Source organism: Perca flavescens, chromosome 18, assembly GCF_004354835.1.
Source record: "Perca flavescens isolate YP-PL-M2 chromosome 18, PFLA_1.0, whole genome shotgun sequence".
In the NCBI taxonomy this organism is placed as follows: Eukaryota; Metazoa; Chordata; class Actinopteri; order Perciformes; family Percidae; genus Perca; species Perca flavescens.
Window position 1 is genome coordinate 25,990,297 of NC_041348.1, and position 27,537 is coordinate 26,017,833.

Sequence of the window (27,537 nt, forward strand, 5' to 3'; positions counted from 1 at the left end):
ATTTAACTCATCCTAACTGATTGGAGCAGCTGGGCAGCCAGAGTGTTATTCCAGTGAATGGTGGTGCCACTGCCTAATCAAGGGCGATGATGGCAGAAGTTACCAGGAAACCGGTGCACCTGGAGGAAACCCACGCGATCATGGAGAGAACATGCAAAAGCCCCACGCGAACATGGAGAGAACATGCAAAAGCCCCACGCGAACATGGAGAGAACATGCAAAAGCCAAGTAGTGCAGTGTTTAAATCAAGCTACCCAACAGTAAAGGAGTTCAAGTACTCAGCATTGCTTACTTGCTGTGAGGCAGCAGCGCTGAGCCACCATGGCGCCGCCGGTCCGTTTTATATTATTTGTCAATGTATCTAATTAATGGTAATTTCTAAACTGAAAGTTTTGTAGTTTGGATTTAATTCGAAAACTATAACGGAATAAGTTCGTGTTTGTTCTGTCTAGCTTGACACTGGAGAAACAGGTTTGACAGCCGCAGACTCTGCTGGGAAATGTAGTTTAATTGTCCTTTCAGGTTGCGGTCTTTTCGCCTCCCGCAGACTCGCGCGTGAAGGGGGGCGTGTTCGTTCGGTTCGGTTTTGATCGAACTGCAGCAGCTTCCGCTCTCTGGCGTCACACACATGTAGCACAACATGGCCCCTGCCAGCCGGTCTGTTGTGGTAGCGCTCTCGCTGCTGTATCTGTGCCGGGCGATCTTATCCTCCGAGTATTTCTCTACTCTCACTTTGTTCAACAATGAGCTCCACAAGCAGGGATGCACCTCGCTGTCCGAGTGGGAAGAGTACGCGGCTGACTGCGGTAAAAGTCTCTCTTTCTCGGTGTTACTTTGCCACGTCCTCTCCGATTTCAACTGTCACTGTGGGACTAGCTTAACCGTCTCTAAGCTAATAACAACAAGCGGTGACAGCCCGGGAGAGATACCGGTAATGCTGAGATAAGCGCTGGCTCTTACTGGCGTAGAGGTTAAATGGGATCCGGAACCAACGATGAAAGAGAGAGTAGTAACGCAGAAGTGAGAGTGTATTGATGTGTACGTAACAGTTAGGAAACTAAACGAAAAACAAACTGCATGTTTTAGCTTAACACCAAACTTCATAAAAAAACAACAACGTTATTTGGGTATTTCCGTGCTCGACAGCAAAGTCACATTATTTAAAAGAGCATAACTGAAACATGTTTGTGATGGCAGTTGGCTTCTGGCGGATTCTGCCTTTAACTGATGCGCCCAGTTTATATTTATTTTATCAAATCTCAGCTTTTATGACTCACCGTTGAGGATTTAGGACAGGTGAACTGGTTGTTCAAGTTGACATTCGGGTGCGATTACTGATGCTTGCTAGGCTTACTGCACATGTGCTGAAATAAAGAGCTATTATTAGGGATTACTTAAATATTTTAAAGCACTATAGCAGTTTTGACCTTTTTATCATTGTTTTTTCCTGCCTCCTAGGCAACCAGCAGGCTCAGGTTAGCTCTCTCACTGTTAAAGTTATGTAATCCTTTTTGTGGTAATGCAATGGATACTTAACAAATAAGTCCCTGTCCATGCTTTAATCCATTTCACCACATACAAATTACGTAACTGATGAAAAAGTAATGTTATCTTTTTGTGGTAATGCAATGGAGACTTAACAAACAAGTCCTTGTCCATGCTTTAGTTTAGACCATATTACCACACACTTATAACATAACTCTGATCAACTCTAAAAGAGACATGGTGTTCACTATGGTTGCCATGAAAAATCCACCAGAAATGGGAAAAAAGTGCTTGTGCTTTCCAGTAAATTGTCTCTATACAACATCATTTTATCTATATCATTTAAATACTCATCGGTAGTTTGCCGTTTGGTCTGCAGAACTACGTGGAGTTATTCAAACCACACACAAACGCATGCCGCATTGAGTGGGGTCAGCTCTGCGTGACATCTGAGACGTTTCTTCTTTGAAATATAAGACTGTTTAAATATAACTTTTGAAAGACTAATGGATTGGCAGGATGGGAGTTTGTGAAAGTTTGAAACCCAAAATGTATTCCCGTACGTACATGTAATGGTCTGAAATACGTGGCTATTGTGCTGAGTGTTTGTTAGAATAATTACATTATCAAATAATAGCCCGAGACCACTGAAGATATATTAAAGTTCATTTTTACTTGTGAGCATAACAAGGAGGCAGTCTCCGCACTACGCAATAATACAGACAATGACCTAACGAAAAGCTCTCTACAGCTGCTTTTTATAATAAATGTAATAAATCATGATACAGAGTAGATGTCGTCAATTATCTTGTCAGAGTCGATGACGTCTCCCCTATCTGGTCTGGGAGGGCATGTGTGCCCTCAGGAACACACCGTGCTTAGACAGGGACATGTTATCTTGTTTAGAGTATTCGGTATGATATTAGTCTATGCAAACAGTTTAATAAGAACAAGAGGGAAAGTATGTATCATAATTTCCATAACAGTGTTTCCCATAATAAATGCTCAGAATATTTGTCTTTTCAGAGTCCTCCATTTTACAGTTGGAAGACCCAGACTGTGAAGAGGGAAGCAACCCGCCTTGCGAGTCAGTCTTCTCACTTAACGCAGAGAAGATCCTGGTGAGATCTTACACACACACACACACACACACACACACACACACACACACACACACACACACACACACACACACACACACACACACACACACACACACATTAATCAGATCCGCAGTCTTTAGCCGTTTCCTTTAGAAAAAAAAAAAAGTGTGGTTTTTAGTCTTAACAGCTTGTTTTTATCTAAATAGCACAACACTGCATGCTACATTTCTTGGTGACAAGCTCTCCAGTCTTTCATTTTTTTTATTTTTATTAAGTGAAAAACCCTATTGTTTGGTATTGATTAATTTACTCTAATGTATTGATGAAACATTACACTATGCTCATGTTTCAGTTTGATACTCATTCCTCCATTCTTGGTTTTGACAATCTGACACGTTGACAAGCATAGTAATTCATTACCAAACTGAAGTTGTGGTCTCTGCACTTGTAGCCACACAGTGGTGTCAGAGTGTACTGATCACACACCTTTACATCACTGCAATGTGCACATCTAAACATTCTGCCTTTATAATGTAGGGATTAGAGAAACAGGCTTAGCTTTTGAACATATGCCATATTGCCGGTGAGCAAGTTTGTTATTTTTTGATGATTTTGCTACTGTTACTTGTTATGTAAGGCTTTTAATTCTGGTGAAATAAAGTAGTCAAGTATTTGTCTTGTCACGTGTATTGTTCCGGCTGTTTTGGCAACCCACAATGCTGCCAGGGCAACATTTGCATTTGCATGCTGTCAAATTTGCTTCCTGTAAAGGTGTGTCATGCTGCCATTCTTCATTTGGGAATACACAGTAAATACAATGGAGCGCTGTGAGAAGGAGGAAAAGATGCAAAACCTGGAATATTTATTACAAAATATTATTAATAATATTTGTTACAAAAGTAAACCGCCTTGACATCTGAAAGGGTTTTTAATGTGTTCTCTGGGGCTTTGTGGATCAGTATAACCTTGGGCGATTGGCCGTTTTATCTTACCAAAATGTTCCTGACAAAGATTTTAATTTACAGCATTTTGTTCCGCATTACACGTTTGTTAAATAGTTTTTTTAGCAAAGTGTCACAAGATTCTTAAACTTTCAAAAGAAAAAAACGGAACAACGCCAGTTTCTAGCTTTTCCACCTCTGAGACTCAGAGTTATATTTATGTGTTTCTGCTCTATCCAGTAACTGGCTTCACACAGGAAACCATTTTTTCTTTTTTCTTAGCTTTGCATGCCACTGCTGCCTCTTGATGTACTCTATGTCTCTCTTTTCACCTATATGTGTTGTTGTTTTTTTTTAATCTTGTTTCCACCTCTCATAGAACCAGGCTAAGTTGTTTATAGAACAGAAAAAAATCCCCTTCCCTGTAGATAACCACAACACCAACGAAGAACTTGGTAAGTTATGATGTTCTAAATACAAACCCTGTTTTTTTGCTGAACGGATGCACATGGTTCTTTAATGTTCTCCCAGTTATTCATCATCATGTGTTCTGTCATTGCAGCTATAGGCTACGTTCTGATAGGCAACGGTCTTTATGATGAAGCCATCAAGCACTTCTCACTCTTATTACAGGTGTGTTTGCAACTGGAGAGGCAGATATTCAATCTCAATACATCTTTCAATATTGCGGCATTTTGCTATTTTGTCACCCTCTACGTCCCTTCAACCTAGAAACACAACTTTCTTTCTATGTGTTTAAGCCACGAATGTTATGCTAACGTGTTGCATGTTTGATTATAGGGCGACCCAGAGCTGGTCAGTGCCATCTATGGGAGAGGGATTGCTTATGGGAAGAAAAGTCTACAGGTGAGTGAAAGATGTGGAATACAGGTGTGCTGTTTTACCTTAATAACACACCATTTGTTTTCCTTTATACTGTTTTATGTTGTTCTTTCTATATTGTCTTTTATTTTGCGCTGTTTGTCCATTCCCTGAGATTCTTGTTGTATTTTTTTACGGTGCTCTAATTTCTGTGCACATGTGAAGAACCTTGTAACTCCTTGTGAAATACTAAGAAAGGTTACTCTCCCACCAATAGGGCTGGGAATTTTTCAATACCTGTACCGATACCAATACCATGACTTCGATACCGGTTCCTGAACGATTCTTTTTTCAATACCAATTTAAAGGTGCAGTAGGTAAGACTTATAAATCTGTCATATTTGCTGAAACTGACCCTATGTTCCAGTAGAACTACATGAAGCAGGTAATTTAAAAAAAAGTCCAGCTCCTCTGGCACCACCTACAGCCTGTAGTGTGATTTGCAAAAATCCACCGCTCCCTGTTCAGATGCACCAATCAGGGCCAGGGGGGGTCTAATTGCGTGTCAATCACTGCTCATGCACAGCATTCTCCCTTTTGGGGGGAGGGGCTTAGGAGATCGTTTTGGGCTTTAGCAGAAAGGGGGGAGGGACTGAGAAGTTGTTGATGTTCAAATTTTTTGCCTAAGGGCCGAGACACATCAGGCCGATTATCGGGCGTGGGACAGTCTGGCGAGGTCAGTGACTCAAATCGGTTCGGTGTGTCCCGTGTCGTCGTCCATCTGGGGGGCTGTCGGCGTTCATTTTGGCCGACCTGATGTGTTCGGTCGGCGGCAGGGCCGTCGGGACTCACCCGGAAATGACGAGCGGAATGAGGTGACTAGAGTCTCTCAAAATCTGATGAAAATCTTTTAAACTGATCTTTGTTGAGCTGAAATGAAGACAGATTCAGCAACTGCACGGCCTATTTCTCCCTTAAAATGTTTTCAGAAACACGTGTCAGTGAACTATTTTAGTACAATATGAGATCATATTCTGAACGGCCGCCATGACAGTCCAGGTCTGAATATCCGGAGAAAACAAACCCATGTGACGCGTTCGTCCAATCAGCTGCCGGTTTTCATTTCTTGGGCGACATTACAGATTAGCTCCGCCTGCTGTGATGGAGGTGTATTACGTCTCGTCTCCTCTCGTCTTTTTGATGTGTCCCGAGGCAGTTTTTTGGACCTCGGGGACGCGACTGATCATATCGACGGGGTTTTCTGTCAACGGTCGGCCATCGGCTATATGTGTCTACACCATAAGTCCTGATATCTTCACAATCCTACCTACAGCACCTTTAATAAAATCCATTTTAATAAAATCCATTTTAACAAGAAGAAATTACAACAGTGCGGCACAACTTATTAGTCTCTGTGCGTAACATAGAGTTTTTCCTGCCGGTCTCTACGACGTATACCGTTAGACAGCCAATCGGCAGCATTGTTAGATCTTGGTAGAAGCATGCTGCATGCTAATTGGCTCACGTACGCTGATGAGATTTACTCCTTAGGAATTGAAATTGGGTATTGAATGACGAGGCATTTTTCGATGATCGATACTAAGGAGGCAATGCGGTCGGATCCTAAAAAGTATTGAATTCCGTACCCAGCTTTTCCTAGCAACAATTAAAATGTACCACATCAATCATGAGCAGCTTTTTCTTGTCAGCCATTAAAGTGTCTTCAGGTCCATAAGAGCATTTACAATGTCATAAACCAAATAATGAAGTTATGGCTAAAGTTAAGTTATCATTATTGCCCTCATTAAGATATAAAAGGTTTCTATCCAAAATAATATGGCAGAAAATGTTGCTGCTCGACTATTTATGAGAAACGCACACCGTACAACACTGTGCTGTAGAAGGCAAGGTCTTCAGATTATTCACAGCAGATAACTCATACTATACTACTTATTAGCATTAAGAGTTGAGTCTGCTGATCAAAAGTTTAATTGGTATACTACTGTTCATGTTTTTATGCCAAAATTTGATTAAAAGCTATTTGGAAGCATAGGGAGTTGTCTGTATCTGTATGCATTTTCTTCCCTTTTTTTTTTTTTTTTTTTTTTTTTGCATGCTGAATTTTGGTGACAGCAGCAGTGTCAGGTAGACTCAGAATGACTCAGTGTGTCATTTAATGAATGCAAATTCAATGTGTGCCCTCCAGAAAGAAGAAGAAGAAGAATAAAAAAAAAAAAGTCTGTACAGCAGTTTTTACTTGTTTTTGGCTCTGCTCCTAGTTGTATACACTACATATTAACATATTAAGGGTTATGTCAACAAAATGTAACTGCCCCCCCTTCCTGTGTCTCCATTCCAGGACATAAAGAATGCTGACTTGGCGTTGTACGAGCTCAACAGAGTCATCACCCTGGAGCCCAACTGGCCAGAGGTCTACGAACAGAGAGCAGAGGTGAAGCCCCGACTCTGTACACAGAGAGTCACTCTTTATTAGGGTTTGACCTCTGACGCTCCTCCAAAAAGTATGATGATGTTATGTTTTTAGAGAAGATTCCAAGTGCTTTTTACACACTTAAAAGACTTCAACTCTTGGCGACAATAGATATCATGTATCGGATTACATTTCCATTCTGATTTCCATACTGTTTATAACTGATCATTAGTCACCACTATATCTGATCAATGTGTCAGCGGAGCAGCATCACTGGCTTCTTGATGACACGTCATATGCAATCAGAAGTTGTAGTGTGGCAAAAAAAGGACAAATGCAGTATGTTCACCATATTTCTAGATTGTGTTCAGATGTGAAAGGAGAAGAGGCAGTCATAGTTTAAGATGATGATTGAGATGTTAAATTACAATTCGGCAAATTAGTGCAGTTGTAAAATTGAGGACTGCAAATGTAGAAGTTGTGAAATGTTATTAGCGTCGGTGGGTGTTTGGTGTTTTAAGCCCCCAACGTCACTAGGATTAGGCAGTGGTTAGGGTTAGGTGCCTTGAAGTCAACGGTCACAGCGCTGCCTTGAAGTCGACGTTGGGGGCTTAAAACACCACCGAGCGCGTCTGTGTTGATTTAACCCTGTGACAGGAGCACAAGAAACAGAAAAACACACATATTGTTATAAAGTTGTAAATATTCAGTTGTGAATTAACGTACACTCTGTAGTTGTGTACGGCACTAGCCAGTAATATTTACACGCAAGTTTATACTTCACCAACAGACTTCACACTGCGAGTTTGAAAAAATGTCTTCTCACTGAGGTTCCACTCTTTTTTATGGGCTGTTTCCTCTTTGTGACCCTTAAGCCACTTGAATACATCTCTTGTGTAATCAGTCTGCATGCAGCTCGCACAAAAGCAGTTACACAACTCTGTCTGTGTCCTGACTGACACTGAATGTCATTTAGCATAGTTACATTTTTTTTTTATTAAGATCAGTTAAGAACAAAGCATCAGCACAATTCAACAACTTTTAAAACCCAAAGGCCAAGTCGATAATCTGATTAGACTTTTGAGTCGGCCTTAAATCCTATTCTTCAAGATCCTACCTGTTATTGTTTTAAACAATAATGTTTAGATTTACTCCCTCCACCTTTTCCTACAAGACAATAGTCTATAGTCCTCTAAGAGGAAATCCTGCACATTGAGTATCAACCAGCTGTACATCAGTGTGATTTGCTAAAAAAAATAAATAAATAAAGGAATGATCCCAAACTTATTTTCAGCTGTAATAATCATTTTTTTGCGTATGCATCCTCAGATCCTGTCTCCTCTGGGTCGTATCAGTGAGGCTCTAGGTGATCTGACCAAAGCCATCCAGCTGCAGCCCTCAGCCCGGCTCTACAGACACAGAGGAACACTGCTCTTCATTTCCGAGGTTTGATTATCAAATGATACTGTACGTGCATGCCTTCACGCCTCCATATGCTGATCCTGTTCCTTGCCTTCCCACCAGGACTATGTGGCAGCTATGGAAGACTTCCAGCAGTCTTTAGAGCTGAAGAAGAATCAGCCTATCGCCATGCTGTATAAAGGCCTCACCTTCTTCCACAGAGGCATGCTCAAGGTAAGTTGATCTCTAGCTCCTAATTGTTGTTGTCTATTTTTTGCCAGCTGACATCTGGTCATTTGGTGTATGTTTTAAAATTCCTTACCTTTGGTAGCACAAACCCCCCAATATTTTTTTTGTTTTACTTTGACTTCTTAAAAGGGACTCTAGTGCAAAATCAGCACTTTATTTGTGCTTTCCATCTCCTTTTGTTACTTCGTGACCTTTCAACATCACAAGAGGCCTTTGTTTAAACTGCTGTAGCCGGTGTCCTCTTGCTGCCAGAAACATGACCTAACATACAACTTTTGGGTGCTTAGGGACATAGATGTGGGTGAAAATAACTTTAAACCAATCCACTTCTTTTAGAAAAGCTGTGTGTTTTGTGGTGGAATAGGGCATTAAAAATGCTTTATTATATTATGTTTACAGAACACATAATTAAGACATATGGAAAAAGTTTAAATGAGATAAAGATTTAGGAGGACATGATATCAACAAGGACATGCACCAGACTGAAGCTCATGGTGTTCCATGCATATTTTATGAGCAAACCTAAGTGCAACTTCCGTTTTTTAATTCATGTTTGAGCAGCTGCAAGTAGTGCCTGGGTTGATTTTAAGTTTTCAGATACCATCCATCCGATCACAAGTGGACAAGAACAGAGGTTTCCCTGAGTGCTGGGCCTGCCATCTAAATTGTTGACAGCTAATCTCTGTCTGGGCATTATATCCTTTGATTAAAACATCTAAACTTTTTTTTTTTTTTTATTCACTGCAGCAGCTCAAATAAATCAAAAGCCATTGCTCCGTGCACCATGAGGACATTCTCTCCGATTCTGCCTTCAAAAGATGAAACCTCTAGATAAAATATTGCTTAACTCTTAACTGTGTTGTTATTTTGTAGTCCGTCTAGGTCTAGTTCAACAGCACATTCAGCGTGTTTCTCACACTTTGACACATTGATGTCAGAGTAAGTGGAGTGCAGAGCAGAGCAGTGTCTGCAGCTGTTTAATCTGCAGGTTTTTAGCTGCAAGGCTAGTCTGCACGGCTCCTTCGGTTGCTGTGTTTTATCCAGTCACACGTTTTTTTTGTTGTTTTTTTAGGTTTTCACTTCTGCTTATCCAATATCCTGGGGGAAACCCTGTACAGCACCTACAGAGACAACCCTCTGAATAAACTGAAAAAAAAAGAGCCCATCGTACATTTGATACTTGGATACAGTTGTTCCTCTCATGATTAAGAGCAGTGTGATGCTCTCTGAATGTGACAGTTGGACTTGAGTTTTGTTTGATGATGGTGGAATCTGCTGCAGCTAATCCTCGTGGAAACAAAGTCAACATTGCACAATCTGCTTTCTATCAGTTAACTGTGACTGTGAGGTATTTTCTGCGAGAAAGGAAAATAGTGTGAATATGCCCTTTGTCTGTTGCCCACTTCCCTGTTCATTGCATGGAAACAAAGGATTACATAAAGAAATGTTATTTTATTTACACTAAAAGTTCTTTGATACTGCTATGTAGAAGGAGTTTGATGAGTATGCAATGTTTGAGTCACACTGTATCCACATCTTCCCTTTTTAAATTTCCTGTTATCTCTAGTGTTGTCACTCTGAAAGGTTGTTGTGTTTTCGGTCACCAGGAAGCCATTGAGACATTCAAAGAGGCGCTGAAGTTAAAGTCTGATTTCATCGATGCTTATAAGAGCCTTGGACAGGCCTACAGGTACTGCCATTCTGTGGTATTCACTGGAAACTTTCTTTTTTTTTACCCTACGGAAATTGGAGTACCTACCTTTCCCTCCGGCCTCTCTAACAACATGTGCACTTTTGCTCTCTTGGTATCTCTTCTTCCTCTTTCCAGAGAGCTGGGTGATTTTGAGTCGGCGATGGAGAGCTTCCAGAAAGCCCTCATGTTGAACCAGAACCACATCCAGTCTCTCCAGCTCCGAGGCATGATGCTGTACCACCACGGCTCGCTGCAGGAGGCCATAGGCAACTTCAAGGTGGGGGGATCCATAGTTGAATTAAACGGCTTGGTCCTCACCTCCTCTCTTAGGCTAGAGCTGGGTGATATGGAGAAAATCAAATCTCACGATCATTTTGACCAAATACATCAATGGCGATATTGAAGGGTTCACTATTGATGCTTTCACAAATATTTACACTGAGAGTTTTGATAAATAATCACCAATAATGTGGATACCATGGCAACTTATAAAACAGTGAGTAAGTCCAGAAAATGACCTCACTTCACTGTAATGCAGCCTTTAAAACCAGGAAAAGACAACACGTGTGTCATATCACGATGTTACGATATCCAAAATGTAAGACGATATCTAGCCTCATATATCGATGTCGATTATAATATCGATATATTGCCCAGCCCTATCTTAGGCTGTGTCATTTCTTACAGTCCTATCTTGTATATTTGTTGCCCTAATACAGCACTGAGATTTAAACTTCCTTTACACCCTGTTAGGGAGTAACGCAAACCAGCTGTGGCATCCACAAGTTCATTAACTAATACTGTATAATACCTTCAACTGTGTACATCCAGAGGTGTCTTCAGTTGGAGCCCTACAACGAGGTGTGTCAGTACATGAAGGGGCTGAGCCACGTGGCGATGGGACAGTTCTACGAGGGCATCAAAGCTCAGACTAAAGTCATGTTGAATGACCCTCTGCTCGGACAGAAGGCCAGCTCCGAATACCTCAAAGTCAAATACCTCAGAGGTGGGTGTCCCTGCATGCACACACATACGAACACATGTAAGATACCATAATAGACATATTTAGGGCTGAACGATTTGGGGGGAAAAAATCGAATAGCGATTTTCCTGCCAGATATTGCGATTAAGATTCGATTAGTGATTTTTTTATTTTTATTTATTACCTACATATTGCACCTTCTACGATCATGTTCAATTAAGTAATAACAAATAAATGAAAGATCCACTGAAAACAGGACATTTCTGTAAACTAGGGGTGTCCCCGACTAAGGATTTACACATTCGAATCAGAATTGACGAATCTTTCTATAGTCGACTGATAGTCGAATCGTGTCTGTCTGTCTGTCTGTGTGGGTGTGTGAGTGTGTGAGTGTGTGAGTGTGTGAGTGAGTGAGTGAGTGAGTGAGTGAGTGAGAGGCACGACACTAGTCAGCAGGAGGGTAACATGTAAACCGCAGGCGCGTATGGACGCGTATTTCGCATCCGCCGCATGCATAACCGTCTCTATTTTGGGAACTGTGTATCCTGGCTCAAGTGTGCGCATTAATTCTTTAAAACCTTCACCGTCCACAACATTCACTGGCCTCATTGTGAAGCGAAATAAACTCTGCAATTTTGTCCGGGATTTCTCTTTTCCTTTTCTCGGGCAATGGCGGTCTCAAATCTAGCTTTCTTTGAGTTAGTTTTGGCGCAGCTCCGGTCCTACTACTACTACTACTACTACTACTACTACTACTACTACTACTACTACTACTAGATGAACTGCTGTCGTCAGTCTGATACTGTGGGTGGAGCTAGAAAAAAAGACATATTTAAAGCAACATATTTTAAGTCCCAACATATGATATTGCTATTCATAAATTAAAAGCGCCATTATATATGAAAAAGTGAAACGTGTTTATTGGTAATAAACTTACCCGTTTTAAGTGGAAAGCCATGTTTGTTGTTGACGAGTGGTAGGACATGAGCTGTTGGCACAAGTTGCATTTTACTTTTTTTGGATCATCTTTTACCATTTGAAAGTGCATCCACACAGAGGATTTTCTTTTTCCAGACATTGTTAAGTAATGTTAATCTCCTCGTCTGATGCTCCTCGTCTGTCACGGATCAGGGAAAGTGAAACTTAAATCTTTCACAGGGGTGGTTGGATTTACACACACACACACACACACACACACACACACGTAAAAAATATTTATTGAACTTTTCTTTCTTTCTTTTCAAGTTTTTTTTTTTACAGCATTATCATAATTAAAGGCTGTATATAACTTAATATAACCCTACAAAACCAGTAGTCCTGTGTGAAATTAGACATTGAGCACCCCCATATTGCCAAAATGGTATGATCCTCGTTTCATAATAACACCCGCGAAGATCCGACTGTGAGATTGGTGGTCGAATCAGGCTCCGCATATCGATGCATTGAATCTTCGACTATTCGGGGTCACCCCTACTGTAAACAATCTGTGATATGTAACATTATTCCAACATTTATCTTATGAAAAAACAACAGTAAATATAATAATGAAAGGAATAAACACGTTAAATCAAATGTTACACCAAATATTCAACTAACTTATTCACATTCGATTAATCGCGGTCTTCGCGATTAGCTAGTCTTTTTCAAATCGCGATTTTGATTTGAAAGCGATTTATCGTTCAACCATAGACACATTCAAATGTTTTTATTGCACGGCTTTCTTCTGCTGAAAGTAGGGCTGGACGATTAATCGAACATTTATCGACATTGAAATTCTGAAGCTGTTATTGAAGTATTTTTCCCATGATGATAATTTTGATTTCTCCTTAAAAACATTCTACCGCGTGTGTAGTCACGTGACTTTGCCCGGACCAGTCAGCTGCATGGAAAGCATAATGGAGGATAACTCAAACACCGAGTCAGAGTCAACTGAGCAACTTGTGCCCCCCAAAAAAAACATTTTGGCTTCAGAAAAGATGATTTTAGTGATCAATTATCGTTAATTTATCGTTATCAAGGTAAAATGTGCACTTAATCGTTTAGGTCTTATCGTGCAGCCCTAACTGAAAGGCTCTGTGTTTACTGTCAGTTTTAAATCATGTGCACGTAAACTATCAAGAACCTCCTGCTCTATTAAAATGCTTTCATAACAACTACTTAAATTACAGTTTGTTTTGAAAAGAAGTTTATTTCCAAAGAGTTTCACCAGAGTTTGTACCACGGGCACTTTTTAATTTTTATTGCCTTTTGATGCATGGGTTTGTTTGCAGTTCCAAATGAACTATTTATACTTCACATACGTAATGACAGCAACAGTGCAGCTTAGCTAAAGATCTTGGAGTTTGAGTTATCTGTTAAAGATAACTCAAACATGCATCTTCTTTTAAAAAGAAGATGCATGTAAATAGCTTCTTAGTGATATTTGCATGGATATCAATATCAATTTAAACTAAGAGAGGGAGGACTTTTATGATATTACAAACGCTTGTTTAACATACTAACAACGCAGAATTGTTCTGAGAGTCATCAATCAATACAACTTTATAGATCAACAGATATACAGTATACACACAGTAGATGGGAAGAAAGAAAAAATGCTGTTAATCACAGTACTAAAAATGGTCAAAAGCTATACGATAAAAAAAGATTTAGCAAGCATACTATGGACAAATTTAATTTTATGTAATTATTTTGTCCATTTGAAAGAGAAAAAAAAAAGATATCCCAAAAGAAAAATTGCGTCACTTATTGTATTTACTTAAGCACTTTTTTTAAGTTTCTTATATAATAATACATTTGTTCTAGAAATAAATCCGTACTAGTCATTTTATATACGATCTTATTCTCTCTTCCTGCTTTGCCAAACCTTGTTTTTCTATCAGAGTACTCTCGCTACCTGCACTCTCACCTTGACATCCCAGTAGCAGAGTACAACGTGGACCAGGACTTACCAGGGAACTTTAAAAACCACTGGGCCAAGAACCTGCCTTTTCTAATAGAAGACTATGAGGAGCAGCCCGGCCTGCAGCCACATATAAAGTAGGTCTGATGGGTCCGTTACGGCTGATTCACACCTGCAAGCTTTAATGATACGTCGTTGTTTATCCTTTATTAACCTTTATTCATAGAGCATGTTACAGCCAATCAAAGGTGTTTCAACTACTAACAGATAACGGTCATACATTTACTTGGCTTTATTTGTGTCCTGCACTTCACCTCAGGTGTGTCGTCATCTCGGATATCACTATCCAACGCCACCCTAATTTCCTGAGCTGAGTGCAGTGTGTAGCAATTTTCACGAGCCCAGAGCTGAGGCAAAGTGTTTTGTGGTTGAAAGCTAACACCTGCCATATGAAAGCTGCAGTGTTCTTCAGGCAGGCAGCTGTTTATACGCCAACATCCGCAAACCGTTTCTTCTGTTTTACAAAGACGTTTCAGATGGTTGACAGGCAGCCACGGTACAGTCCAGAAAAAAACAACCTCACACTTGATGAAAGCTTTGATGAAGTACATCCCCTATGTCTTCCTGTGTTTGTGGTTTGCAGGGACGTGCTGCCGCAGAACTTTGACAGCTACAGCAGTGACGTTCAGAAGCTGATCTGCACAGCCGACCACCTGGGGGCGCTAATGCAATACGACACTCCTGGTTTCTTACCTAACAGAAGAATACACAGAGGTACCACTGACGAAGGCTGTAGTTCATGCAGATACTTTAAGTATTAACAACAGCAGTCCAAAAATTCAAACAAGAGTTGTTTGTGCTTTTTTTCAGCCATGGGTTTAGCGACCCTGGAGGTGATGCAGGCCATGCATCGAACATGGAGCAACTCCAAAGTGCGAGTCAACGGCAAGACCAGGCAAATGCAGTGGAGAGACATGTTCGACATAGCTGTTAAATGGAGGAGGTGAGAACCTTTTTTATTTTTATTTTTTTTTAAGAGCAACTACACACCCCTTTTTACCTTGAGTAAAATTCTAATTGAATTTTACGAATTCAAAAAATGAATTCAAACCTAGATGTACAGTACACAGTATGTCAGGGGTGGGGGGCAACGTGAAGGATTTTTCCCATATTTTGGGAGTCTAGAGCCGGGGTCTTCAAGGATTTTTAAGCCAAACACTCTTTTACTGAAAACGAGACGGAACAGGGACCCCCCTACTGCATATATTGTATAAAATTAAGTTGCATATTAAACTGGGCTTACAATAACGTGTAGGGCGGCCTAAAGCCTTAAGACATATCTTTTTTAGTGCATGGAATACTAAGCTATTAAAATATTAGTTGTTGGTATATTATAAATCATGTTTTAATGTAATAGGCTGATTTATATTTGCTAATAATATGTTGGATTTTAAGGTCATGGATTTTGAATTGCCCCTCCAGCACAAATAAAGTTATTTGAATTGAATTGAATGTTAGGACATTAACAATTAACAATAATTTGGAGGCCCCCCTGCAGTAACCCTGGGGGCCCCGGACCCCCTGTTGAAGATCTCTGGTCTAGAGGACAAAATTCCTGGATGTTCTTTGGAAAAAGACAAACAGTCTGCATAGTACTAAACTCTATAAACAGTGATCAGTTGACGGTACAGTGCAGTGTACGTAGACATCATTTATTAACTCAAAAAGGTGGATTTAGTGTTGAGTCCCTCCTTAAAGCATCCAAATGTTAGTTTAGGTTTGCCAAATGAGGAAAAACAAGAACCCAAACGGCTAAAAATGTATCGTATTCCAAGAGAAATTAAGTGCAGATCAGGAGCAACTGTGGAATCCTAATCATCTCCAGGAAATAACCCTAAAACACGCAGGAATTAAGAAGAAGAAGACCGATGTTGATTCATGATAGCCACCATTTTCTTATGTTTAAATGGTCTTGGAAAAAGTCTAGAAGCTCATATTCAGCTATGTCCTTCTGTGGTCACCAGAAAAGTTAAATGAAAGCACAGAGAGCTGAGACGTCACTAAAATCTCTAAACTGTTACATTTCAATCACTTGTGTGTTTACCATCATGGTTTGCTTATAGCATTACATTTACAGTGGCACTAAGTTTATGAACCCATGCTAAAGTTGACTAAAAAGAGGAATACAAAAATCATCTTTTGGAAATTGATCTTAATGCCTTAATTAAAAAACAAATACCTATAGATTGGCATGGGGTAGATTCCATAAAATCATCTCTCTATCATCTCTTTATCAGGATGTGTAGTATCCAGGATACTATGCATCCTGATAAAGTTCCCTTGGTCTTTGGAATTAAAATAGCCCCACATCATCACATACCCTTCACCATACCTAGAGATTAGCATGGTTTTATTTCATTTTATTTATTATTATTTCATTAGCCTAATAGCTGGTTTGATTTGCATTGAGGGATGATCTTATGTAAAGTACCCCATGCCATCTCTAGGTATGGTGAAGGGTATGTGATGATGGGGGGCTATTTTAATTCCAAAGACCAAGGGAACTTTATCAGGATGCATAGTATCCTGGATCCATGAAATAACTGGCCTTTAAAAATAAAAATCTGCCTGCCTCTATGGGAATTTAACATAGGGGTGTACTTAATTATGCCCCCTGTATTTTAAGGAAGACCATTTATTTATTTACGATACATTATTCATTCACAAAGAAACAGATTTTTCCTCATTTTTTAAATTAAGGCATTAAGATCAATTTCCAAAAGATTTCTTTTATTCCTCTTTTTAGTCAACTGTAGCATGGGTTCATAAAGTTATGAGTGCCACTGTATCAAAGCAAATGCAGACACAGAAGAAAGTACAATTTTCCTATGTCCTTTTACATTACGTTTCCAACAATTAAAGTCTGATTGGATTTCAGTGTTGAGAGACTAAACGGGCTTTTCCTGTGTTGGTAGGATCGCGGATCCAGACCAGCCGGTTCTGTGGTTAGACCAGATGCCCGCCAGGAGTCTGAGTCGAGGCTTCAACAATCACATCAATCTCATCAGGTAACAGCTCGGCCCCCGAAGACGGTGTCAGACGCTCTCATGAGTCCCCCTGGGCGTCTTGAATTTCCACGTGTCCTTGCTTTGGGGGGGTTTCTCAACTTTGTAGTGAGAAAACATGCATTTAAAGTCTTTGTAATCCGACCCAGTTTCTTCAGGTTTTTAATGCACTGTAGCCTCGACTCTGACAAGCTCACTGAAAGCATTTCTTCTTCATACAAAAGCAGCTTTTTTTTTATATGCTTTTTTTCTTTCTTTTTATTACTCAGAGGACAGATTATCAACATCAGATACCTGGCCTACTTTGACAACATCCTCGACTTCATTAAAGACAGAATATTGGTGTATCATGGGTAAATATCACCAAAACATAATCCAGTTTCTATCTTCTGTGACTTTAAAAACATCTCAATATTCTGCACTGTCTGAGTTGCTGCCATATTTGAAATTCTTTCCTCCTTTATATCATTTGCATTCATTGAAAAACTCACTTGAATTGGAGAATTTCAAAATAACTGACTACCATCAGCATGTCCCACCTAAATGATATATTGTTATGTAAATATGCTTTCCTACTGCATTATGAATGAATGATGTTTTCCGTTTTGCATGAGAGTATTTAGGAAGTGTCTTATTATGCAAACATATAAGTTAATATTTATGCTTCATCCGTTTTACTTAATCTTCTGTTTTCTTGCTGCTTCTTTAACTAACGAGTTCCTGTTTTGTGCCTCAGGGCATACAACCCCCGAGGACTGTTAGAGGTCCGCCAGGCTCTTGAAAATGTGAATAAAGTAGAAGATCTGCTTCCTATAATGAAGGTAAGGACGAAAAGTGGGAAGATTAGTCAAGAGTGATGCAAACGGAGAGATGAAGATGATGTGTGCATGTCTAAATTAACTGGATTCAAAAAATTAAGTTAAAATGAAAAGTTTATATATCACACACTCAAGGTCCACTTTCGTATTTCCAATCGTGACAAACGGTCATCATCAGCAGATTGCATAGTTGCCATGGAAATAAGTAAGTGTACCTTGGGTTGAGAGTGTTTTGTCAACTGCTGAACTCTCAAGCTTGACATTCAGCGAGTTCATGTTAAATGTAATCGGCTGATTTTATATTTGCTAATAATATGTTGAATTTAAGGTCATGGATTTTGAATTGCCCCACCAGCACAAATAAAGTTATTTGAATTGAATGTTAAGACATTTTATTAGGGGCCCCGGACCCCCTGTTGAAGATCTCTGGTCTAGAGGACAAAATTCCTGGATGTTCTTTGGAAAAAGACAAACAGTCTGCATAGTACTAAACTCTATAAACAGTGATCAGTTGACGGTACAGTGCAGTGTACGTAGCCATCATTTATTGACTCAAAAGGTGGATTTAGTGTTGAGTCCCTCCTTAAAGCATCCAAATGTTAGTTTAGGTTTGCTAGATGAGGAAAATTCATAAGAGACCTCTGAAGCAGCACAACGTCTCGCCATTTTTTTCATGTTTGTCTTGTAGCCGTTCAGCAGTGAAAACCCCAGGTTGGTTGGTTGTTTGTGTGTTTTATTTCCTGAAGCAGTTCAATAGTAAAACCAGAGATGGCTTCACGGTCAACTCCAAGGTGCCGAGCATGAAGGATCTCGGAAAAGAGTACGACGGTTTTACCATCACCATCACTGGAGACAGGTACGATGAAATGACGCTGTGCCTTTTTGTCCTTTTTTTCTGCTGGGTGATATTGGGAAAAAAAAAAAAAATCAAATAGCATGATTTTTCTTTTCTTTTTTCTTCTTTTTTTTACAAAATTGTATGTAGGGTTGACTATTGGTGCTTTCACAAAATCTCAAAACAATGAGTGTTTAAAGGCAACAACAACCAAAAGCTGGAAAGTCTGGTAAATTCAGAAAATTCATATATCAATGTTGATATAACATTGATATTTTGCCCAGCCCTATGTCAGCCAATCAGTTTTTTTAACAAAGACAAACACCAAGATGGGTTATTATTTAAGTACATTTTACTTAAATTATTTAAGTAAAATCAATTGCTGATATTTTGTCCCCATTTGAAAATAATGTGAGGATAAAATAACTTTTCTCTTTTTCTTGAAAATTGATCAATAATAAAATGAAGTGCGTGGAGTTCCTCAAAGGTACAGCAGAGCTAAAGAACATTTAGATATGTAAATGTTTGCAGGTGTTTTAAAAGTCATTATTACAGCAGGCAATCACAGTTTCCAGTTTGTTCGATGAGAGGAGGAGGAGATTAAAGTGACTTAATTTATAATAATTTATAGATTCCCCCCAATTTCTAAATCCCAAGTGTGAACTTGTTTTCTGTATTTTAGGGTGGGCAACATGTTATTTTCAGTGGAGACTCAGACGACAGAAGAGCGGACGCAGCAGTACCAGTCAGAGATAGAGTCCATCTACAAAGACCTCACCACCAAAGGAAAGGCGTTAATGCTCTCCACTGAGCTAGGGGTAAGATTCATATCCATTACAGTGTCTCCTTTTTAGGATTTTTTTTTTTTTTTTTTTTTTTTTTTTTTTTTTTTAAGTAACCCCCCCTATTGAAGATGTTGCAATATGACATGACATTTTATGAGCAATACATTGAGCAATACATTGATTAATAGGGAAACTAATTGTGAGTGGCAGCCTGTGTTGCAGTTGTATCTATCACAGACATGTGTTTTTATTTTTGAGTAATTGATCTTTAAATTATTCTGCCTGCGTGGGTCATTGCAGCAGGAGATGGTCCGAGAAAAAATGACCAGAAACTCAAACAGGAAAATAGTGAACTTGGCTTTAAACGTGTTAAGCATTTCATCTCATTCCACGTCGTCAGTCAGCACAGCCGTTACTCAGTGCCCACTCAGCATTTTGCAATTTCAATTCTCTCCTTTTTCTTCCCTGTGCTGGATTATCCCAGATTTCAGTTTTCTTTCTAGGGAGGGGGACTTACAAATACATCGCTCTACAGGATTTTGGCAGAATGTATTCTCCAGCTGGTTGCAGTAGATGACTTTCACACAGTGAAAAACAGACTTTTAGAAATGCCATGAAGCCATAAAAGAAGCATTCTGACTTAATAAAAAAAAAAAAGTCTGTTCATGGCTCAGTTTCTCTTATTCTGCTTTCTGTTATTGTTACTTGATTTCTACACTGACAGCTGTGATGACACCAACAATGCCCCTATTGTTGTAACAACTTAAACGAGGTTATTGACTGATCTGAAACCGATACCTGGAACAATATGAATGTCTACTTTTTGTTAGGTCTGCAGCCCTCTCTGCTTTCACCCTGTGGTGATCAACCGAAAACAAAGACCATACACAGTGGCGAAAATGAAAGGAAACTCTTGCTCCCGGCCATTTTATTTTCTTTACAGTTGACTCTGCGATGACTTTTGTTCTTTCAGGATGCAGACGCCGTGTGTAACCTGATACTCTCCTTGGTTTATTACTTCTGCAACCTCATGCCCCTCTCCAGAGGATCCAGGTAATTTCTCAGGGTTACCACAGGGGTCATAAAAAATGTCCTTAAAAAGTCAAGTATTGTGTTCTAAAATCTTAAATAGTTTTAAACCGGTCTTAGTTTTCCTACATCAATGCAATGCTACCTTTTAATGCTCTTTTTTTTTTTTTTTTTTTTTTTTATATATATAATTCTGTGGTGTTGTAGTTCTTTCTTTCGCTTAATTTAGGGCTCAGTTGATGTTGTGATAAAGGTCTTAAATTTCATTCGTAATGGTCTTAAAAAGTCTTACATTTGACTTGGTGAAACTCGCAGAAACTCTGTTTCTACGCTGGAACAGCCTGCAGGCGTTACGTTTTTAATATTCAAAAAAATATTAGACGAAACCTGCTGGGCTATAGGTTTTAGCACTCTACATGCTTGAGCTTGATTTGTACTCAAAGAAGAGCATGTTCTACCTTTTAGTGTGCTACAGAGAAGCCCAGGTTTTAAAGGTGCTGTAGGTAGGATTGTGAAGATCCAGGGCTTAGCCAAAGAATTTGAACATCGCCAACTTCTCAGTCCCTCCCCCCTTTCTGCTGAAGCCCAAACAGTCTTTTAAGCCCCTCCCCCCACAAGGGAGAATGAATGCGTGTGCATGAGCAGTGATTGACATGCAGTTAGACACCCCACGCCCAGGCCGTGATTGGAGCATCTGAACAGGGAGCGGTGGATTTTTTTCAAATCGCACTACAGGCTGTAGGTGGTGCCAGAGGAGCTGGATTTTTTTTTTTTAAATTACCTGCTAAACATCGGGTCAGTTTCAGCAAATATGACAGAAAGTTAGTTTTATAAGGCTTACCTACTCCACCTTTAACTGTAATTATGACGCTCGTGTGTGTTTCCCTGCTTCTCCTCAGTGTGGTGGCCTACTCCGTCGTGATGGGGGCGCTGATGGCCAGTGGGAAAGAGGTCATCGGCAGGATCCCGAAAGGAAAGGTAAACATAAGCGACCTTTCAGACGTGCACCGCCACCTCTTACTAGGTCTGACCCTGTCAAATTTCCATTATGACTTATGCGTAACAACATGTTAGACAAAAACACTTTCAACATGGCACACGTCTAAAAAAAAAAAGGGCGGTACTGTGTCTGAGGGGGAAAAAAAAATACAGTACCTAAAAGACTAGCTGAGGATCAGTGACGCACATTTATTCCAGTCGTCTAGAAGAAAAAGCTTAGCTTAAATTCTCACCCATGTTTGAACCTGCCACGCAGACACATTGTTCCACAAACGAGGCAGGAAGAAGAAATGTGATCAGGTGTCAGAAAGCTGAAAAGCTTTTTCAGCCAGGAAGCTTGTTCAGCGTCCTCATAAATGTCCAAGTTTCTGTTTTCTTGACTAAAATAACGTCTGTTGATTTGTGGATCTTAACGAATGAATAAAATAAAATGAGAGAACATACAAATAACAAAAACTGTCCATTTGATGAGCTTCATTGCAGACATCTTGCTGCTAGTGAGGACTTGTTTTAAAAGAGATTTTAATTTTTTTCATTTTAATGATTCATAAAGGCCTTAAAAGTCCAGTGTGTAACGTTTTTAGTTGTTCATTATCAAAATCTGTGTTGCCCGTTCACAAACTTGTCCTTTTTCATGAATATTTACTTCCACCATCAATTCCAAGTATTCCTTTTGGCTTGAAATTTTACATTTGCATTCGCATGAACTGGGGTAGACGCTCCATATTCATGCTCCATCTTGAAATACGTTAGCCGGTAAGGGACATACAGGACATACTGCTCTGCCTTTCGCGTTTTCGCTGTCACATGATAAACTCACAGGTGCTGCTAATGCTGCTAACGGGTATCGTAGCTTCCTGGCCCCGGCTAGTTTGAAGAAGGAAACATGGAGGACCACACGTATTCAAAATCCAAATTTCAGGAACGGGAGTCTTCTTCTTCGCCCAGAAAAAGAAAAAAGGTTATTGAAAAGAGCAAGAGACCGGCGTCATCAGAAAAAACACGTGAAGGCTACCGTAGCTGTTCTACCTACTTTGAACTGCGTGGCGCAAGAGAGTTGATTGCGATATGTGATCTCAACGCTAGATGGGAGAATTTCCCACACATTGGACCTTTTTAAGAAAAAGCGATAAGTAGGAAGGAAAGTGAGGGTCATGGTGCCAGTCTGCACTACAAATCAAGAGCGAGACCCTCAGATAAATATTTTTCTGATGAGTTGGTTTCCAAAAGCCATATTTAGCTGTGCAAAATGCCTGCTTGGTAGGAAGCGAGGTCGAAAAAACGTTTTTTCAAATGTATCTTACATTGAACATGCATCCGCAGTATGTGTCCTCTAAACTGTGTTTGTGTTTCTTTTAATATCATCTCAGCTGGTGGATTTTGAGTCCATGACCACACCCAGTCCAGACAGCTTCAGTAAAACAGCAAAGCACTGGATGAATCTCAAAAGGTAAGAAGACACACCGCATCTCTTGATTTTAATATCTAATTATTATATAGCATTTCCTTTTTATTTGCCAACTACACTTCCATATACGAGGAATGTATCCTCTGCGTTTAACCCATCCTAACTAATTAGGAGCAGTGGGCAGCCATAGTCCGGTGCCAAGGGACCAACTCCAGTTGTAATGCCAGTGCCTACGCCAAGAGCAATGTCAGGAGTTAACTAGCAAGCATGTCTTTATGGTGGGAGGAAACCGGAGCACCCGGAGGAAACCCCACGGAACACAGGGAGAACATGCAAACTCCACACAGAAAGGCCCGGACCGGTACTCAGCAGTGCTAACCACTGAGCCACCGCGCCACCAACCGTTGTTTGTGTCACTCTTCTTGGCAGAGACTTTTATATATATATATATATATATATATACATACATATTTTTACTTTCTCAACAGTTTACCAAGTTGGTACCAGAGTCTTCCGTCCGTAGCGGAGACCTTCCCGTCCACCAGAACGATGATCGAGGTTCTCAACACAGACTCGTCTTCACACTGTCCAAAGAAGTCCTAACACAACTTCTAAACGGGAGAGAAGTCTGTTTATTTTAAGTCTTAATAATGGAGCTTCTACACCGGGCAGAACAAAGGGGCCCGTCGTCTTCTGCAACCCAAAACTCCAGAAGCATCTTAGCTTCCATGCCTACATTTTAAGTTCATCGTGTTACTTGACACATTTGGGAAGCAGGTCTCTTGGTCCTGGCTAGAACTGAGGTGATATTACAAATTCAAAATATTAGTTTAAGGAGGCTTTTCATCTGTGAAGACGTGATCATTATTTGGTTTGCGGAATTCATTTTTATTTTGGTATCAAATCACCTCTCCGAATCCTGCTCTGTTCTCTGTCATCCTCCTTCACACACACTACTCTTAAAATTGTGGTAGGCAGTTTATTTTTGGAGTTGTTGGGGGAAATTCCATAATCTTTTTAGCATATTGTAATTTAAGTGGTCTGAGAGAAATGGACTTCTGCATCTCCTTCTGGCTCTGTTTTTTAGGCTTTAGATTATCTAGCCCGTGACGTGAGACTTAGGCCAATCACAGGTCATTTCAGAGAGAGAGATCCTATTGGCTGTTCTGTGCATGCATTGCCCGTGCAACAGAGAGAGGAAGAGCTGCAGGAAGTGGTCTTTCTCTACAAATTCTGGCATTATTTTTGCTTTCTACCCACTGTAGCTTTAACTCTAAATTTGTGAAAGTTTGGATGCTTTTGTGTCCCATAACAGGACACCTGTGTATCAACTCTCTGCAAGTACATTTAATATTCTTAGTAAGCGATGATGGATCCAGTTCAGTATGATGTTCCAGTGCAGCAGTCAACTGTCAACATCCAGGCTTAATTATTTTATAATAGACTTTCAGCTCACAGAACACATTTGTCCAAAGTATAGCATGTTTATGAATTCAATATTGAATCCGACTTTTGTTCAGGTACAACAAACAACAAAAATCCGGATTTTTCTTGGTGCTACCTAGAATTGCTCCCAACATTTCCACACTCCAGCTGTTTGGAGAAGATGACAGAGAACGTCCTTGTCACAGTTTCAGAAGTGATTCTGTCCACCCACTCGTTTTCTCTGCTTCATAGGCCTCAAGCTGAAACACCCAAAGCACACGGTCAGAAACGACAAAACCGTTTTTTTTTTTTTTTTTTTTTGAACGTTCAAGTTTTTGTAATTGGCACTTTAAAGCTTTTTTTCTTTTCTTTTTTAACCACTTCCACACACACACACACACACACACACTTCATAGAAGGAGTTCTGGGATAAAAACAATATAAAACTAAAAACCTTCAGGGCTATTGAATTCCACTCGGGGTGCTTGAAGCAGTCTCTTTTTATTTTGTTTTCTTATCGGGTATAGAGGCCTGCTTTCCTTTAACGTGACCAATAAAGGGTTGGTACTAAGATGGGTTGGCTGCTGAACTAGTGTGAGAGCAACAGTCAAAGGTTTTTTAGAGACTTTTCAGAGAGTTACTTGTTCCTTTTTGTGACATGAAGTCCTCACAGAGTTGTCAGTAAATCGATTAGTCAATCTACAGAAATCAATTAGAACTAAAGAGATTCATTATTCATCACGCAAAAAAAATATCAACGTCAACTTATGTCATTATAAATTACTTTTCAGTTTTGGACTGTTTTGAGGACACACAACTTGAACTTGGACCTTGCGAAATCTCTCGGAACATTTCCTGATATTTTCTGAAGTATTTTGTTGCGTTGTCTTTAATACTCTTTTACATTTACAACTTGACACTGCAAAAAAAACAGGAAAAAAACATCAGGTCATCAATGCAAACTTAATAGTTGTATGTCTACGAAAAGAGAAAAAGGAGCAACATATTTTAGAGATTTATCTTAAACAGCTTTTTTTCATAATTTGTAGTTTAAATGATTAGTTGCCGCCCTAGCGTTGTGTTCTTCTGTTTACTGTGGCAGAGAGACTTTAAAATGTAGCATAATAAGCTGCATTCAATTACATGTCTCATATCAAAATGAATAAAGAGAAAAAGCAGCCTGGTTGTTTTATAGTAGTGTGATTCGAAAAGCTGTGAAACGGTACATTTCAGTTTTTAAAGTTATAATAAGTAAACATTGAAATGTGAGTCACATAAATAAAGACTCCTGAATGTTCTCTGACATCTCTGACTGTTGGGCCTTGTAAAGGATTATTTATAGACACCACATACTGTTATCGTCTTTGCTATCATTCCTTTAGCTTACATTAGATGTCATCTGTGTCTTTAACATCTCTGGCTTTTCTTATGACCTCATTGATTAAAGTTGCTTCTCTTAAAGGTCCCATGGCATTTCACTTTATGAGGTTTTTTAACATTAATGAGTTCCCCCAGCCTGCCTATGGTCCCACAGTGGCTAGAAATGGTGATAGGTATAAACCGAGCCCTGGGTATCCTGCTCTGCCTTTGAGAAAATGAAAGCTCAGATGGGCCGATCTGGAATCTTCTCCTTATGAGGTCATAAGGGGAAAGGTTACCTCCACTTTGCCCGCCCAGAGAATTTGGTATAAATAAGGAAAGCTCATTGTGGGACTGGCTCTAGTGGCTGTAATTCTGCACCAAGGCTGAATTTCAGGAAAGAGACTTCAGATACAGTATTAGGGGACCACTAAGGTCTATATAAAAGAGACTTCAGATACAGTATTAGGGGACCACTAAGGCCTATATAAAAGAGACTTCAGATACAGTATTAGGGGACCGTATATATAAAAGCATCCAAAGAGCACCATGTCATAGGACCTTTTAAGAGCAATACTTCGGAGAGAAAAGAGCTAATATCCCTCCAAATGTCTTACTCCTCAAACACTGTCTGTATATATACATTTTTTTTTTTTTCCCGTTCCCTGCACATGCGACTGAGTTTACTTTGCATGGCCACAGTTTCTGTCTTGTCAAGCTCACAGATATTGCAGAAAACCTGTTAAAGAAATCCTCAGAAAGACATTTAATTGGCTGTAAATAAAAAATAAAAAAAGTGAATCACTTATGTGGTTTTCTCTGTATGGTATCCTCTGTAGTGAAAGTTTATTAGTTCAAAAAGTTACGAGTCTGTTAACGAGATTGAATTCTGGCTGCACAGAGTTAAAGAGTTTTTATGGTTGTTGAACGTGCACAGATACAAAGATAAAACTGCTGCTGTTTTATGTTTTTCATAATTCGAGATACAAATTGGGTAATACTGCAAGGGAAATTATTTGGTTATTACAAATAGGGCGGGATGTTTTCAACCCTGTGAAATAATGCTGTGATATCGAGGCTCCATAGTGTGTAATATGCAACTGCTGCCTGTATTTTTTAATGACTCATCAATGTTGGTTTAAGCACAAGGAGGAAACAAGCTCAGCAGGGAAGTATTCAGTCTTTTGGAAACTTTTCTTTTCTTTAATTGTAACTGTAATGAGTTAGAGGCCTTTTAATGCTCAAGTATCCTCACTGAAAGTCTTCTCAATGCTGCAGTAGTTCTTAATTAAATGTCCAGTTTCCTAATTTTGTCATTTAATTAGATTCACACAGGAAGGACAAGATTTGATCTGTTCAATGGCATATCTAATATATCCCCTGCTTTACTGACAGTCTGCTTTGTGTCACTTTTTCTTTTTCATATCAATGATTGTGCTGACTGGTTGTCATTTTCTTTTCTTTTCTTTGCACTGGGTGACCCAGTCGTTAAGTGCTTTGGTGGGCCCTTTTAAGCGTAAAACTTGAAGGAGGGCATTTTCTTTAATTGAATGAGTGAATGTTCAGAAGTCAATAAAGCTGGTTGACAATTTTAACAGGCTCTGTACTTCTTTTTATGGTAAACCTTGAATATTCCAGGAAAATCTACTAAAAAAATGCCATTTTCTATCAAAAAAATATGCAAGTAAAATAAACTAATAACACATTAATAAAGGAAATAAGTGTGCTACATGAGATCAATTTAGTATAGATTTTTTTAATCCTATGTTTTACTAATATTGGTAAGACAGCATGAAGGTATTAAA

The 27,537-nt window shown here is 39.5% G+C and overlaps 1 protein-coding gene across 5 annotated transcripts; it reads left to right on the forward strand.

Annotated features, from left to right (window-relative positions):
• The first annotated feature begins 71 nt into the window (after positions 1-71).
• ttc13 (tetratricopeptide repeat domain 13) lies at positions 72-23,943 on the forward strand. Of its 5 annotated transcripts, none has more exons than XM_028605154.1 (23): positions 72-333; positions 2,512-2,606; positions 3,909-3,984; positions 4,092-4,162; positions 4,331-4,396; positions 6,711-6,803; positions 8,112-8,228; positions 8,307-8,417; positions 10,040-10,122; positions 10,261-10,402; positions 10,957-11,131; positions 13,990-14,146; positions 14,653-14,783; positions 14,880-15,012; positions 16,985-17,077; positions 17,344-17,427; positions 17,811-17,895; positions 18,639-18,748; positions 19,410-19,545; positions 20,486-20,565; positions 21,441-21,519; positions 22,911-22,990; positions 23,437-23,943. In XM_028605154.1, the coding sequence occupies exons 1-23, from the start codon at positions 87-89 to the stop codon at positions 23,549-23,551; spliced, it is 2,559 nt and encodes an 852-aa protein (XP_028460955.1). In that variant the 5' UTR covers positions 72-86; the 3' UTR covers positions 23,552-23,943. The 5 variants fall into 5 exon arrangements, with proteins under 5 accessions (XP_028460955.1, XP_028460956.1, XP_028460958.1 ...); XM_028605155.1 differs by having other exon boundaries at positions 18,642-18,748; XM_028605158.1 differs by lacking the exon at positions 72-333 and adding an exon at positions 501-806 and having other exon boundaries at positions 18,642-18,748.
• Positions 23,944-27,537: the final 3,594 nt, after the last annotated feature.